The sequence below is a fragment of the Aristolochia californica genome, unplaced genomic scaffold (assembly GCF_029961685.1).
Source record: "Aristolochia californica isolate CCGP_79_NKW_82.1479 unplaced genomic scaffold, dmAriCali1.0.hap1 SCAF_4, whole genome shotgun sequence".
Classification (NCBI taxonomy): domain Eukaryota; kingdom Viridiplantae; phylum Streptophyta; class Magnoliopsida; order Piperales; family Aristolochiaceae; genus Aristolochia; species Aristolochia californica.
In genome coordinates this window covers 36242921-36258569 of record NW_027182103.1, presented here as the reverse complement: position 1 = coordinate 36258569, position 15649 = coordinate 36242921, and the positions used below count along the sequence as shown (strand labels likewise).

General features: G+C 35.6%; 2 protein-coding genes across 5 annotated transcripts; both read right to left on the bottom strand.

Moving 5' to 3' along the window:
* Nucleotides 1–6868: 6868 nt before the first annotated feature.
* LOC137963296 (potassium transporter 26-like) lies at nucleotides 6869–9629 on the bottom strand. The gene is made up of 6 exons (XM_068810434.1): nucleotides 9489–9629; nucleotides 8818–9376; nucleotides 8669–8719; nucleotides 8331–8591; nucleotides 8181–8233; nucleotides 6869–8071 (listed from the first exon to the last, which is right to left on the bottom strand). Exons 1-6 carry the CDS (start codon nucleotides 9627–9629, stop codon nucleotides 6869–6871), a joined length of 2268 nt encoding a protein of 755 aa, XP_068666535.1.
* A 1727-nt stretch (nucleotides 9630–11356) lies between these two features.
* On the bottom strand, nucleotides 11357–15150 carry LOC137963777 (potassium transporter 26-like). Of its 4 annotated transcripts, none has more exons than XM_068810979.1 (9): nucleotides 15069–15132; nucleotides 14867–14907; nucleotides 13989–14145; nucleotides 13679–13901; nucleotides 13344–13586; nucleotides 13191–13241; nucleotides 12850–13110; nucleotides 12703–12755; nucleotides 11357–12596 (listed from the first exon to the last, which is right to left on the bottom strand). In XM_068810979.1, the coding sequence occupies exons 3-9, from the start codon at nucleotides 14127–14129 to the stop codon at nucleotides 11394–11396; spliced, it is 2175 nt and encodes a 724-aa protein (XP_068667080.1). In that variant the 5' UTR covers nucleotides 14130–14145; nucleotides 14867–14907; nucleotides 15069–15132; the 3' UTR covers nucleotides 11357–11393. The 4 variants fall into 4 exon arrangements, with proteins under 4 accessions (XP_068667080.1, XP_068667079.1, XP_068667078.1 ...); XM_068810978.1 differs by having other exon boundaries at nucleotides 13989–14139; nucleotides 14867–14912; nucleotides 15069–15094; XM_068810977.1 differs by having other exon boundaries at nucleotides 14867–15150.
* Nucleotides 15151–15649: the final 499 nt, after the last annotated feature.

The window sequence follows — 15649 nt, the reverse complement described above, 5'->3', positions numbered from 1 at the left end:
TCAAATGCCTATGTGTACAGTCAAAAGCGACACGTAAGCTTTGACTGCTTATGTGTTACCACACCATCAGTGCAATAAACATAGATCGACACGTCATCTGCCACATCATTATTTTACCACGTCATTTGCCACATAAGATGCCACGTCATTAAATAAAAAAATTGAATATTTTTTTTTAAAAAATAAAAATCAGATACATTTTTTATTACCTAATATTTACAATATTGGACATTTATCTTTGGGAAAAGTAATAAAGTTTATGTCTCGAAGCCTAAAAATTATTTTAGAGTTTAAAAATACAATTTTTTTGTATAATTTTTATCACATTATTTACAAAATAATAAATTATTAAAAATATATATTAGTTAATTAAAAATCTTACAACACCTTTTATTATCAATTAAAATATATATTAACTGAATAATATAAAAATTGTACTTGAGTTTAAAAAATAAATGTACCGGTACACTTTTTATTACCTTATATTTAAAATAATAAGTTATAAAAAATCTTACTCTTACCATTTTAACACCTTTTTATTATCGATTTAAAAATTATTTTAATAAAAAATTTTGAAAATTTTAGTTTTGAGTTTAAAAATCAAATTTATCAATACGTTTTTTCAAATTTATTATTACCTTATATTTAAAACAATTAAAAATAAAATAAATATATAATTAATTAAAAAATCTTACTCTTACTAATTGAACATATTTTATTATCGATTTAAAATATTTTTTAATTTTTTAATTGAGAGGGGGCGTCGAGGCCGAGCGGCGGCAGCAGGCATAGGGAGGGGGGAGGAAAGGAGGCCGAGGCCGAGCGGCGGTGAGAGGGTGAGAGGAGAGTGGGCAAAAGGAGAGGAGAGGAGGTCGAGGCCAAGCGACGACAGTGAGAGGAGAGAGGGCAAGGCCAGAGAAGGCCGAGGCCGAGTGGTGGCGAGAGGGTGAGAGGAGAGGGGGTGAGAGGAGAGGAGAGGAGGCCAAGCGGCGGCGAGAGGGCGAGAGGAGAGGAGAGGAGAGGAGGCCGAGGCCGACCGGCGGCGAGAAGGCGAGATGAGAGGAGAGGAGAGGAGGTCAAGGCCAACCGGTGGCGAGAGGGCGAGTGGAGAGGAGACGAGGACGAGGCCGAGCAGCGGTGAGAGGGCAAGAGGAGAGGAGAGGAGAGGAGGCCCAGGCCAAGCGACGGCGAGAGGGCGAGAGGAGAGGAGGCTGAGGCCGAGCGGCGGCGAGAGGGCAAGAGGAGAGGAGAGGAGAAAGATGAGAGGGGACACATAAGGCATTTAAAACAACGTATTTTGAAAAACAATGCCTATGGTGGAATATGGTGAGGATTATTTAATTTTTTATTTAATGACGTGTCAGCTTATGTGGCAAATGACGTGGTAAAATAATGACGTGTCAGACGACATGTCGATCTATGTTTACTACACCAATGATGTGGTGACACATAAGCAGTCAAAGCTTACGTGTCGCTTTTGACTGCACACATAGGCATTTGACCGGTCAAAGTTGGGTCATTTTAGAAATACTTTGATGACGTCGATGTTTTTGAAAATAATTTATTTTAAATGGGTATTTTAGGGAAATTCCCTTACAATTAATCTCCATTTTGACCTTATTACTGTTGGACAATGGACAATCATGTCTATTATTAATCTAATGCCTGACTTGGGTAGACTCGGCCCCTCGACTTAGGCTAACTTAATACCTTGGCCGGCTGGACTCAATCTCTTAACTCGACTTAACTTGGGATCTTAGCTAGGCTTGACATGCTCCTTGTGTCTCATTGCTGCATATTGGGTTATTACCTTGAATTATTAACTCATTGACTGGTGTCCGTTTGCACTATGATGAAAATTGTTTCAGTCGAATAATTTACACTACTCTAGAAGCTAAAACGTCTAATGGCTTATACAAACAGCCATGCCACCTCCAACAAAATTTCTCCTATTACTGTTACTTTTAATAAAGGTATGATTTTAGAGACCCTTCCTTGGTTTCTCATCCACAATCATTGACTTAAGTGGAGACTTCTAATAATTTGTTTTCTGATCTCTATGTTCCAATTGCTTTATGCTAAGGAGTTCAGCCTTCTATTCTCTATTCTATTTCTAGTTTTATTTCTTTTGATCAATTGTCATCTTCATGTCCATTCCTTTTTGCCTATCCTATCCAATGCTTCTATTCCTAAAACTCACAAGATGCAATAGAAAATCTAGAACTGAAACAAATTAAGAAGATACCATGGATTTTATATGGGCATTGTGAAACCTCCTATTAGCGCTACATTTTTTGAATATAGAATTGTATGCCGTAAATGATCATCCAAATTGAACTATTAAAAGATATAAAGTTTGTTGAATTTTTAGAAAAGAAAAAATCTATTAATTGTTTGTAATCTCAGTACATTGGTTATGTTATAATAGAGAAAACAGAGAATAAAAAATTCTTTGACACCCATAATAGAATTCCAAATAATAAACAAAGTAAACAACTAATATAGATTGCCTATGGAACTGAAACACCTATCCTATGAGACTCACTAAGATTCTACCATATTAATTCTTCCACTATGAAACTTCTTTACCATGACAAACACATAAGATGCTTACATATTTGTTTGTTCAACACTCCCCCTCAAGTTGGAGTTACTAACATCAACTTGCAAAAAGAAAATTCGTATCTTCAATCTTCAACACTCTAGATTGCAAAACAATTCTAAGATGCAAAGTCTTCATCCCCATTCTTCCGCTTACTATGAGCATTAATATTTTTGGTTAAAAAAAAACCATTGGTCATAATAAACTTTAGCCAACACCACCATACTCGTCTACTTTTTCCCCTCGAGTTAGGGATCCAAAGCACACAAACACCCAGCTTGGACCAAAGAAGAAAACATGCATCTCTCTCCAAATAATAAAGGGCCTCCAAAAGACCAAAAAAGAGAGAAATATATAAGAAAATAAGTGAATAGATAAAATTTAAGCTAACACAAATTACAAGTAAAAAAACTTGAATAAGTTGGAGACCCTCCTAAACACCTTTCAAATAAGAAAAGCTTACCCATATCCAAGGAAGCAAACAAGTCATTAACAATATAACAAAAAAATCACCCGTAGAAAATTAAGGAGACTAACTCAAGGAACTCAAATAGAAGAGATTGACATACTCAACACCCGAAACATGAGACAATTTCTTGAGACAAAGTTCAAACTATAGATGAAAACTAAACCAGTCAAACAGAAAATAATGAGTTTTATGTTAACAAATAAAGGAGAATCAATATCACTCTTGAGATGACATGAGAGAAAAAAATTACTCAAAATAAAATAAAATAACTACTTGTGGGGCAATGAATCAGAGAAGAATATCAAAATAGACCATGGGAGTTGACTATAAAATTGACCACGTCTTGACCAATAATATGACTAAATAATACATCATATGAAACAATCGCAATGTTCAAGAGGAGAGTCCAAGCAAACCATAGAGGACGATGCTCAAATTAATTACTAAACCTGAAATCATGGTAAAAAAGAAAGAGTAGGGGATAAATCTGAAAGTTGAGGACAGCATCCCCGTTAGTTTATTATCAGCCAAGGCCAATGTCAGGAGCTTCTACCAAATGGTTGTTGTTTGTCAACAAGTGAGCTGCTATTCTTTTTTATTGCCAGAGAAGACAAACAACAATTTGTTTCTAGTAGAAACCATCCATGGGAAGCAAGTTTTCATTCTGCCTCATGCTTCAACCTCATGAAGTAGCCATGCTCAGCTCCAATTCCAAGCTTTTTGCATCAAGGATTTCGATGAATTGTTATGAGAATGACCTAAAAAAAGACTTAGAATAACCACTACAATTAGATCTTTTCGCAAAGCAAAGTCGGGGCAACAGAGTAACAAAACAAGGACGATAACAAAGTGAAAAAAAATTACCAATTAACAAAAGAACATTAAAAACTGGTAATTATACCAAGAACAATTTCATCTTCTTTGGGGGTTAACTATGTCAATTACAGTAACGTTGAACTTTTGGGAAGAAATAAATTCATTGATAGGTTGTAATCAGAGTACATTGATTCTCTATTTATAATGGCAAAACACATAGAATCAAAGTAAAATTAAACTTCCCATATCCCAATTATACCTAGAATAGAACTACCAATAAAAAATAAAGTAACCAATTAATATAGAGAATTAATAAAAATACCTCTTTAGTGAGACTTCTCTCCATGAGGCTCACATAAGATTCTACCATATTAATTCTTTCATTAAGAGATTTCTTTACCGTGAGAATCACATTAGATACTTCCATGTTTGTTTCTTCAACAAAGTCAAATTAGCAACTACATCTACTACTTCAAATTTTTTTATTCTACGGCCATTTATCTAGATTTCAATAAGAAGCACATGTCAAGATTTTGTGAGAAAGCTGGACACCAGGCTTAGCACAAAAATTAAAAATTATAACTCTTACAACTATCTAAACATAAGTTTTCCTACATTTTGCTTGGGAAACTCCAAACCAATTGGTTTAAATTTAGACAACTATGTCATGGAAAACAAGTTTAAGAAGGAATGGTGTTGGAGAAGTCATCTATGCATCTATAAATACCTTATGACCAATCAATCCAACGTTTTCTTCTCCATTTCAACTTATAGTCTCCCACTTTAGTCAACTTGCTTAATTGTGTTAGAACAAAGACTTTCTCTCCAAAACTTGGTTGAGTAAACGACTTCTTTGATCATCTTTGATTGTCTCACCAACCTCTCACCCAAGCATGTAAGACCGATCAAACACTTTGAAAACCTAATTAATGAGACTGGAGAGGATAAACCATGGAATAGCTCGGAAAGAAAACCGAGAGGGAAATAAAGATAAATGAAACATGGAACAAAAAACCGCCTAGTGAAATAAAAAAGAACAAATTGCCAAATTGAAGGGAAAGATGGAAAAACTCTCAACATATTTTAATCATGTTTTTGACAGCTGAGAGAAGCTCAACTTCCTCTGTGACTTCAGGTACATCTACCCTCATTGTCATAATCATTTCTTTGTTTTTACAGTTTCTCTATTTTCAGCATTCTTCTGTGTTGCTTTCGTTACTCCAATCAGGTACATTTTTGTTATTCTTCTTAGTTTTCACTTCTTTTGCTTTTCTTTTCTTTTCTGCATCTTCCATCTTCTTCTTTTTCTTCAAGTTTGCTTACTTTATTCCATCTTACTTTGTTTCATCTTCTTGCTTTGTTCCTTTTCTTTGGTTGTTGCTTATTCTTTGCTTGCTTTTAATCCTCTAGTTTTGCTTTGGTCCTAGTGAGACCATCTCAAGTATAACTCTTTTATTCCTGTTTCCCAAAATAAACCTACCCCACTATATTTTGCTAATTCCATCTACATATTCTATTTTGCTTATGCTAAGCGACAAAGATTATTTTAATATATGTAATACTTGTTTATTTCATACTTAATTATTTTCAACTATTAATTTAATTAGTTTACTAATTTTATCTATAACTGATCATTCCTTTTACGTATTAATTTTATCTCATATTTAATTTTTTATTTTATTTTATTTTTTTAATTCCTTTCTTGTATTTATTTTTTACCTATTTTTTGGGGAAGGGCTGAGGTTCGGATGTAGGGTTTTTGAAAAACTTATCCTGATTGGATGGGGTGAGAGGCCAGGGGAAAGGAAAACAATTCAGGATAGGGGATGGGTTGGTTTTTTAACTTAGGTTTTTTAGGTTGGGTTTAAAGGTTGAGTTTGATTGGGAATGGGTTTTGGGCAAGAACAATGTCAAGGGAAAAGGAATTGGGCAAGTGGGGGTTGGATTTCTAACTTTAGATCGGGTTGATGGAAAAGAGAAAGGAGTTGGGGTTGGTTTTTCAATTTTTGATTGGAGTTTTTCTACATGGGTCGGGGTTCAGGGTTGGGGCCAAAGTTGGGTTTTAGAAAACCTAACATTGACCAGATGACACAAGAACATAATCAAGGGAAAAAGGGAATGGGGTATGGTCAAGATTAGATTTCTAACTCTTGTTTTTTTAGGATCGGGTTTAAAGGTCAACTTTATGATCAAGGTTTGGTTTTTGGGTGAAAATAGGGTCATAGAAAAGTGAAAAATGGTGAGCTAAAGGTGAGGATGTCAGAGTGGTTCCGTCCACTCTTGTGAGCGGTGGCTTTCCGCACTTAACCGACTAGTCGTTTAGGTTGTATTGGCCAACTTCTTGACATTGGGAGTTTTGGGGCATGCCACGTCCCGCGTTCAAATCCCGTGAGAGGCGGTAGAGAATGGGCGGGGTGGGTGTCAGAGTGGTTCCGTCCACTATTGTGAGAGATGGCTTTCCGCACTTAACCGACTAGTCTTTTAGGTTGTATTGGCCAAGCCAACCTCTTGACAAAGGACTGGGTCGAGGAAAAGGGAAATGGGATGAGGGTTTCAACTAAGGTAAACGTTAGAGGTTGATGTTCAGAGTTTGATTATATGTTTAGAAACCCAATCAAAACCAACTGGTTTCCACGTTATATAAGATGCAATACACTATTTATTTTTATTTTTTTGCCCATAGCTTGATCGTTACCTGATCATTAATCATTCCAAACAAAAACCACATAAAAAGGGTAAAGAAGGAGATAAAAGCTCAAATGGTTACTTCCTCCTCTAAGTTCATTGTTCAATATAAATAATTAAATAAATAACAAGGAAACAATAATGATGATAACGAATTTTAGTATTTCCTAACATTCTACTTAAGACTTTTAAAAATTAAATGATTAGTATGATCCTACAACAAATTAAATTAACCGATAATCTATTACAGTAGGTATCACGTTGCCAAAAAAATCAAAAATCATCTCACAGAGTATCTAAATCTCATAGAGCATTCCAACTTGTAGCATCTTGCTAGGAGGCACTCTCAAAGAAGCCATTGTAGGCCTACAGTTCTTCTGGAGAAACCTATAAAGACAATCAATGGCAAAACGACACAACCAACTATTTGTCTCCTTGCACTTGAGAATGGTTCTACCCATCACAAACATCACCCCACCACTATTCATGGCCGACTTGATCACTGCTACCTCCTCAGGTCTCTCCATCTCTACTTCTTTGAGTAGCTCCACCACTGCTTGCACAAAATCCTCCCCTTCCATATTAGGTTCATCTTTGTATCCATATTGCACCAAACACCTATAAACACCCTTTGGACCCAACCTTGCTACTAAGCAGCGTTCCGTAGGAAGAACTGATTTAACTGGAAGAGTCCTTACTGTCACAATTACCATGACTTGTCGAAGGGAGCCAACGAGTTGTACATAGTGCCTAATGATTGGTGGGACACCATTCACAAGGTCTGTGCAAAAGAAACAAATCCCTGGAACTCTAGTTGCTTGATCACCTGTCTGTGAGATCAATTTTGTGAGCTCATCTAGGCTCAACTTTCTTTCTGCTTCATACTCACTCTTTTTTCGTCGTCCATACCTCCACGAGTAGATGATGAACAAGACGAAGAAAGAAATAACAAAAGGAACCCATGCCCCCTGTGGAATCTTATTCAACAAAGATGTCATATATGCTCCTTCCACCATCAAAAAGACCCCTAGGAAAAGTAAAATGAGCAGAAAATGTGTATCCCAGATAGCAAGCATTACCACAAGCATCAACCATGTGGTTATAAGCATCACTAAAATCACGGCAGCCCCATAGGCATTTCCGATCTCTGCACCTCCTTTGAAGCAAATTACTATCAAAAGGCATAAAACCATGACAAAGTAGTTGACTTCAGGTGAGTATACTTGTCCCTCATATTTATCAGAAGTATGTATCATGGTTACTCGAGGGAAGCAACCCAGTGCCATTGCCTGCTTTATGATAGAAAAACTTGCTGATATTAAACATTGACTACCGACCACAGCAGCAAGAGTAGCTATGACAAAAACTGGCCAGAACACTGGCCTCGGCACGGCACTATAAAATGTTGTGCTCATATCTTGTGGGTTCTTTATCAAGTAAGCTGCTTCCCCAGAGTAAGTGAGTACTAGAGCTGGATAAACAAACCCTATAAAGGCCACCTGCATCCAAAATTAATCACTCAAAACAACAACAACAACAACAACAAAAATATATATCCAAGTTGTATTTACAATATCATTAATCAAATAGAAATAGTTGTTTTATAACCTGAATCGATCGTTTGTTGAAGTGACCTAGGTCGGCAAACATAGCTTCCGCTCCTGTTTTTATGATTATACAAAAGGCTATCAAGATTAGGATAATTGCAACAAAAAGATGAGAAACAATGATAAGCATGAGATATATATGACTAGTTACCTGTCAAACACAATGCAGTTGAGCCGAGAAGTTTCCATGCTGTCTTGGGATCTTTAAGAAATAACTTGACAATATAATGTGGTGATACGGCCTTTAGAATAGCAGGGTAATGTTTGATGATGTTGAACACACCGATACCAGCAGTACATAAAAGCCAAGTGAACATGATGGGTGAAAATGTAAAGCTAACTTTAGTTGTTCCCATTCTTTGGAAGAGAAAGACAAATAGCAGAATTATAACTGACATGATCACCACGTGACCTACAAAAAAAAACATTAAGTTCGTTGAATTTAATTTTAAAAAAAGGATTTAACTATCGATCAATTATATTTTTCACCTTGGTGGATCTTGGGAGTTCTTAATTGAATTCCTTGAACAGCAGAAAGAACTGCTCATTGAAGCAAAGTTCATGTTGTTAGGGCAAATTAACTGATTTATATATAATTGATACAAAACAAACACTTCAAAAGGGAGAAATTCAAATACCTGAAATTGCAGGAGTTAGAGCTCCATCCCCAATGACCATACAAATACCAAGTAAGACTATAAAAGTTAGCACAGACTGTGCTGTTTTACTTTCCTCAAGCAACTTCTTTGTCTTTGTCTGGAAGACACTACTACTGTAATATCTCAAATTTGCATCTGAATCAAGCCTAGAGGTTTGTGAAATCTTATTATTTCGCAGATTTAAGTGTCGAGACAGCAAAGAATAGATTGCAAATGTACCACCTAAACAAAAAGATAAATTGCATTTAAAGGTGATCACAATGATGATAGAAATAATAGTAGAACAAAAATGACTTATAGAAAAGATGCATTTACCTTCACCATGATCATCTGCTCGTAAGACAATGCAAACATATTTTACAACACAAATTAGTGTCAATGACCATAATATGATGCTAAGTATCCCAAGTATATCATCCTCTCTTGGGTTTGGTAGTTTGATTGCAGGGAAAGTATAGAGAGGTGAAGTTCCAAGATCTCCATAGACTACTCCAAGAGACTGATAGGCCAACAATACCGTCTCGCTTACAGGATAATCCTACAGAACATACTAACATCTATTAAAGGAGAAGACAACATTATTAGACATAAGATTGACTTCATGATTAGACATAGCGTCAAGTTTAAAGAAACGAGTTTTCGAAACATACCATTCTAGGTTTTACGGGTTTGACTTTGTAAAGATCAAGAAAACTCAACCTTTTCTCCACTTTTTTTGTCCCTATAGCTTGTTCTACATCGACATCAGTATGATCTTCAACAATTTGACGATCTTCTACTATATTCTCCATTTATCTTTCTTTGCAACTAAACATTTAAAATTGTCATTAATTCCTTTTGAAAACAAATCAAACAAAATATGTGCCCAACAAAGGATTTATAAAATTATTCAGAAAAAAATAATTAATAGAAATTAATAGATTTTTATTGACTTATCATGCTAATAAGAAATTAAGCATGATGTAACAATAGAGTATATCGATATAAAAACAAAAAAGAATACTCCACGAAACTGGAAAAGATATCCAAACAGAAAGCATATAAAGAAATTACCCCACAAAAAAATTACGTCGACCTAAAACAAAAAAATAAAAAAGAATCAGGAAGGAGATGATCAAAACATCAAGCTAAAGGTATGTCAAACGTCAAATAAAAAGAATCGGGAATGATCAAAACATCAGAAAAATAAAATAGAATAAAAGAAATAAGCAAGCAAAAGGTATATATCACTGCCATCACGTCAAATAAAAAGAATCGGGATATGATCAAAACATCAGAAAACAAAAATAAAAGAAAAGACTGATTCAAGCAAAGGAATTTCAATGCCATCACGTCAAATACCGAGAGATGATGAAGACATCAGAAAACAAAAATAAAATAAAAGAAAGAAGCAAGCAATGGTACGTCACTGCCATCACGTCAAATAAAAAGAAACGGGACATGATCAAAACATCAGAAAACAAAAATAAAATAAAATAAAAGAAGCAAGCATCACTGCCATCACGTCCTTGAGAACGGAGGCCTTGAAACTATCCAACGGAGCAGAAGCAAAGATTGAAGAAAACAGAGATTTGAAACTGACCAGAGAAGAGCAGGAGTCGTAGAACAGTCGCAGCAAACAGTCTTCAATACAAAAGTGTTTTTATGGGTTTCGTCTCCCAACCCGAAGAACAGAATACCGAATACGAAGCCAACAGACGTATTATATTAGATGTAGGGTTTTTGAAAAACTAATCCTGATTGGATGGGGCGAGGGGCCAATGGAAAGGAAAACAATTTGGGATAGGGGTTGGGTTGGTTTTCTAACTCAGGTTTTTTAGATTGGGTTTGATTGGGATTGGGTTGAGGGAAAAGAGAAAGAGGGGGTTGGGGTTGGTTTTTCAATTTTTTATTGGAGCTTTTCTACATGGGTCAGGGGTTCAGGATTGCGGCCATGGTTGGGTTTTAGAAAACCTGACATTGACCAGATGAGGCAAGAACAAAGTCAAAAGGAAAAAGAAAAAAGGAAATGGGGTATGGTCAAGACATCTTTATTTTTAGGATCGGGTTTAGGGTCAGGGTTTGGTTTTTGGGCGAGAATATGGTCATAGAAAAGGGAAGCATGATGCGTTAAAGCTAAGGTCAAAGTTAGAGGTTGATGTGCAAAGTTAGATTAAATGTTTAGAAACCCAATCAAAACCAACTGGCGTCCACATTATGTAAGATGTAATACACTATTTATTTTTATTTTTATTTTTATTTTTATTTTTATTTTTTTGCCCATAGCTTAATCGTTACCTGATCATTAATCGTTCCAAACAAAAACAACATAAAAAGGGTCAAAAAGGATGGTTGCCTCCTCCTCTATGTTCATTGTTCAATATAAATAAATAAATAAAAAGCAAGGAAATAATAATGATGATAATTAATTTTAGTATTTCTTAATGTTCTATTTAAGACTTTCAAAAAGTAAATGATTAGCAAGATCCTAAAATAAATTAAATTATTTGATCTTTAAATATCATGTTGCATTAAAACAACCTAATTTGTAGCTTGGTTGGAGGCATTCATTGCATCTAAATCTCATAGAGCATTCCAACTTGTAGCATCTTGCTAGGAGGCACTCTCAAAGAAGCCATCGTAGGCCTGCAATTCTTCTGGAGAAACCTATAAAGACAATCGATGGCAAAACGACACAACCAACTATTTGTCTCCTTGCACTTGAGAATAGTTCTACCCATCACGAACATCACCCCACCATTATTCAAGGCCGACTCGATCACTGCTATCTCCTCGGCCCTCTCCATCTCTACTTCTTTGAGTAGCTCCACCACAACTTGCACAAAATCCTCCCCTTCCATATTAGGTTCATCTTTGTATCCATATTGCACCAAACACCTGTAAACACCCTTAGGACCCAACCTTGCTACTAAGAAGCGCTCCGTAGGAAGAACTGATTTAACTGGAAGAGTCCTTACTGTCACAATGACCATGACTTGTCGAAGGGAGCCAAGGAGTTGTACATAGTGCCTAATGATTGGTGGGACACCATTCACAAGGTCCGTGCAAAAGAAACAAATCCCTGGAACTCTAGTTGCTTGATCACCTGTCTGTGAGATCAATTCTGTGAGCTCATCAAGGCTCAACTTTCTTTTTGCTTCATACTCACTCTTTTTTCGTCGGCCATACCTCCATGAGTAGATGATGAACAAGACGAAGAAAGAAATAGCAAAAGGAACCCATGCCCCCTGTGGAATCTTGTTCAACAAAGATGTCATATATGCTCCTTCCACCATAAAAAATACCCCTAGGAAAAGTAAAATGAGCAGAAAATGTGTATCCCATATAGCAATCATTACCACAAGCATCAACCATGTGGTTATAAGCATCACTAAAATCACGGCAGCACCATAGGCATTTCCGATCTCTGCACCTCCTTTGAAGCAAATTACTATCAAAAGGCATATAACCATGACAAAGTAGTTGACTTCAGGTGAGTATACTTGTCCCTCATATTTATCAGAAGTATGTATCATGGTTACTCGAGGGAAGCAACCTAGTGCCATTGCCTGTTTTATGATAGAAAAACTTGCTGATATTAAACATTGACTACCGACCACAGCAGCAAGAGTAGCTATGATAAAAACTGGCCAAAAAATTGGCTTCGGCACAGCACTATAAAATGCTGTGCTCATATCTTGTGGGTTCTTTATTAAGTAAGCCGCTTCCCCAGAGTAAGTGAGCACTAGAGCAGGATATACAAATCCTATAAAGGCCACCTACATCCAAAATTAATCACTCAAAACAACTACAACAACAACAAAATTATATATCTAAGTTGTATTTACAACATCATTGATCAAATAGAAATAAATGTTTTATAACCTGAATTGATCGTTTGTTGAAGTGACCCAGATCGGCAAACATAGCTTCAGCTCCTGTTTTTATGATTATACAAAATGCTATAAGGTCACGATAATTGCAACAATAAGATGAGAAACAATAATAATCATGAGACATATGACTAGTTACCTGTTAAACACAACGCAGTTGAGCCGAGAAGTTTCCAAGCTGTTTTGGGATCTTTAAGAAATAGCTTGACAATATAATGCGGTGATACGGCCTTTAGGATAGCAGGGTAGTGTTTGATGATGTTGAATACACCGATACCAGCAGTACATAAAAGCCAAGTGAACATGATGGGTGAAAATGTAAAGCTAACTTTAGTTGTTCCCATTCTTTGGAAGAGAAAGACAAATAGCAGAATTATAACGGACATGATCACCACATGACCTACAAAAATAAAATATTTAGTTGGTTGAATTTAATTTAAAAAAAAAAGATTTAGTTGTCGATCAGTTAAGATTTTTCACCTTGGTGGATCTTGGTAGTTCTTAATTGAATTCCTTGAACAGCAGAAAGAACTGCTCATTGAAGCAAAGTTCATGTTGTTAGGGCAAACTAACTATTTTATATATAATTGATTGATACAAAACAAACACTTCAAATGGGAGAAATTCAAATACCTGAAATTGCAGGAGTTAGAGCTCCATCCCCAATGACCATGCAAATACCAAGTAAGACTATAAAGGTTAGCACAGATTGTGCTGTTTTACTTTCCTCGAGCAACTTCTTTGCCTTTGTCTGGAAGACACTACTACTGTAGTATCTCAAATTTGCATCTGAATCAAGCCTAGAAGTTTGTGAAATCTTATTATTTCGTAGATTTAAGTGTCGAGACAGCAAAGAATAGATTGCAAATGTACCACCTAAACAAAAAGATAAACTGCATTTAAAGGTGATCATAATGATGATAGAAATAGTAGTAGAACAAAACGACATTGAGAAAAAATGCACTTACCTTCACCATGGTCATCTGCACGTAAGACAATGCAAACATATTTTACAACACAAATTAGTGTTAATGACCATAATATGATGCTCAATATCCCAAGTATATCATCCTCTCTAGGGTTTGGTAGTCTAACAGCAGGGAAAGTATAGAGAGGTGAAGTTCCAAGATCTCCATAGACTATTCCAAGAGACTGATAGGCCAACAATAGTGTCTCGCTTATAGGATAATCCTATACAACACACAACAATATTAGACATAAGATTGACTTCATTATTAGATATAGCGGTAGTTTAAAGAAATGAGTTCCGAAACATACCTTTCTGGGTTTTATGGGTCTGACTTTGTAAAGATCAAGAAAACTCAATCTTTTCTCCACTTTTTTTGTCCCTACAGCTTGTTCTACATCGACATCAGTACGATCTTCAACAATTTGACGATCTCCTACAGTATTCGCCATTTATCTTTCTCTGTAGCTAAACATGTAAAATTGTTATTGATTCTTTATGAAAACAAATCAAACAAAACATGTGCCCAACACACGATTTATAAAATTATTCAGAAAAAATAATTAATAGAAATTAATATATTTTTGTTGACTTATCATGCTAAAATTAAGCATGATGTAACAAAAGAGTATATCAATATAAAAACAAAAAAGATATCCAAACAGAAAGCTAGAAATATGGATAATATAAAAAAATTACCGGACTACGTCGACCTAAAACAAAAAATTAAAAAAGAATCAGGAAGGAGATGATCGAAACATCAGAAAACAAAAATAAAATAAAAGAAAGAATCAAGCAACATGGATGTCAATGCCATCACGTCAAATAAAAAAGAATTGGGAATGATCACCATCACGTCAAATACCGGCCGGGAGATGATCAAAACATCAGAAAACAAAAATAAAATGAATGAAAGAAGCAATCTGTCACTGCCATGACGTCAAATAAAAAGAATCGGGACTTGATAAAAAAAACAAAAAATAAATAAAAGAAAGAAGCAAGCAAAAACTGCCATCACGAACTTGAAAACGGAGGCCTTAGTGCAATCTACAGACAGATGAACTGTTCGATCTATGACTAAACCGTTTGTTTTTCTTGTTGTTCACAAAAGAATTTCACAAAAGAATTAGGTAGTTATCAAACGGAGCAGAAGTAAAGATTGAAAAGAAAATAAAGATTCGAAACTGACCAGAGAAGAGCAGTAGTAGCAGAGCAGTCCCAGCAAACAGTCTTCACTTCGTAAGTTCGTATAAAGAAGCAGCAGGTTTTTATGGGAGAACAGAATACCGAACACGGAGCCAACAGCGAGATGAGCAATTTGATCCACCTCAATAACCGGAAGAACGGGACGAACAGTAAAACAAAAGTAGTCAGAGAGAGAGAGATTGTACACTGGTGTAAAAATAGAGCTTCAATTTGAATCTTGATAGTACTCATCGAGAGAAAATCCGGGATAGTGAAACAGAAATTCCGGAATCGTGTGGCGTCTGCAATTTTTTTTTTTTTTTTGGTTAAAACCAAGTTTGTAAACAGTATCTCTGATGCCGTTACTTCGGAGACCTATTGATATTCAAATCCAATTCGAGCTTCTTCTGGAAGATTGCTCTTTATCTCTATTTGCTTAGAAACCGAATGACTTCTCTTCCAAACTTCCGATGCATCCTGTAAACATTCAAAAGAGTTTTCTTTGTCCACTCAACGCTGACAATAACGTTTCCTATTGCTATCCGCTCCTCATATTTAGGAAGAGAGGATCTTTTTTATTTTATCAAGCGGTGAAGATCCTCAATGTTCCATGTTTCTGTTTTGTATTGTTTTGTAAGGTGTAACGAAGGAGACGTGCAATTTTACTCTTTTATTATCTTCAAATATTGTTTATATTATATTTAATATTGTTTACTATTTAACATGTTTTTTTTTTTAAGGAAACCCATTATATAGGCTTGTAGCAACAGAATCACGAAGAATTTTG

Excerpts from the sequence above, each read along its gene's own strand:
- LOC137963296 (XM_068810434.1), bottom strand. The coding sequence starts at position 9,629 with ATGGAGAATATAGTAGAAGATCGTCAAATTGTTGAAGATCATACTGAT. Across the intron at positions 8,720-8,817 it reads TCTAACTCCTGCAATTTCAG|TTCTTTCTGCTGTTCAAGGA; the intron begins GTATTTGAATTT and ends TTCAATGAGCAG. Across the intron at positions 8,592-8,668 it reads AACTCCCAAGATCCACCAAG|GTCACGTGGTGATCATGTCA; the intron begins GTGAAAAATATA and ends TTTTTTTTGTAG.
- LOC137963777 (XM_068810977.1), bottom strand. The coding sequence starts at position 14,129 with ATGGCGAATACTGTAGGAGATCGTCAAATTGTTGAAGATCGTACTGAT. Across the intron at positions 13,902-13,988 it reads GACCCATAAAACCCAGAAAG|GATTATCCTATAAGCGAGAC; the intron begins GTATGTTTCGGA and ends TGTGTTGTATAG. Across the intron at positions 12,756-12,849 it reads AACTGCGTTGTGTTTAACAG|GAGCTGAAGCTATGTTTGCC; the intron begins GTAACTAGTCAT and ends TCATAAAAACAG.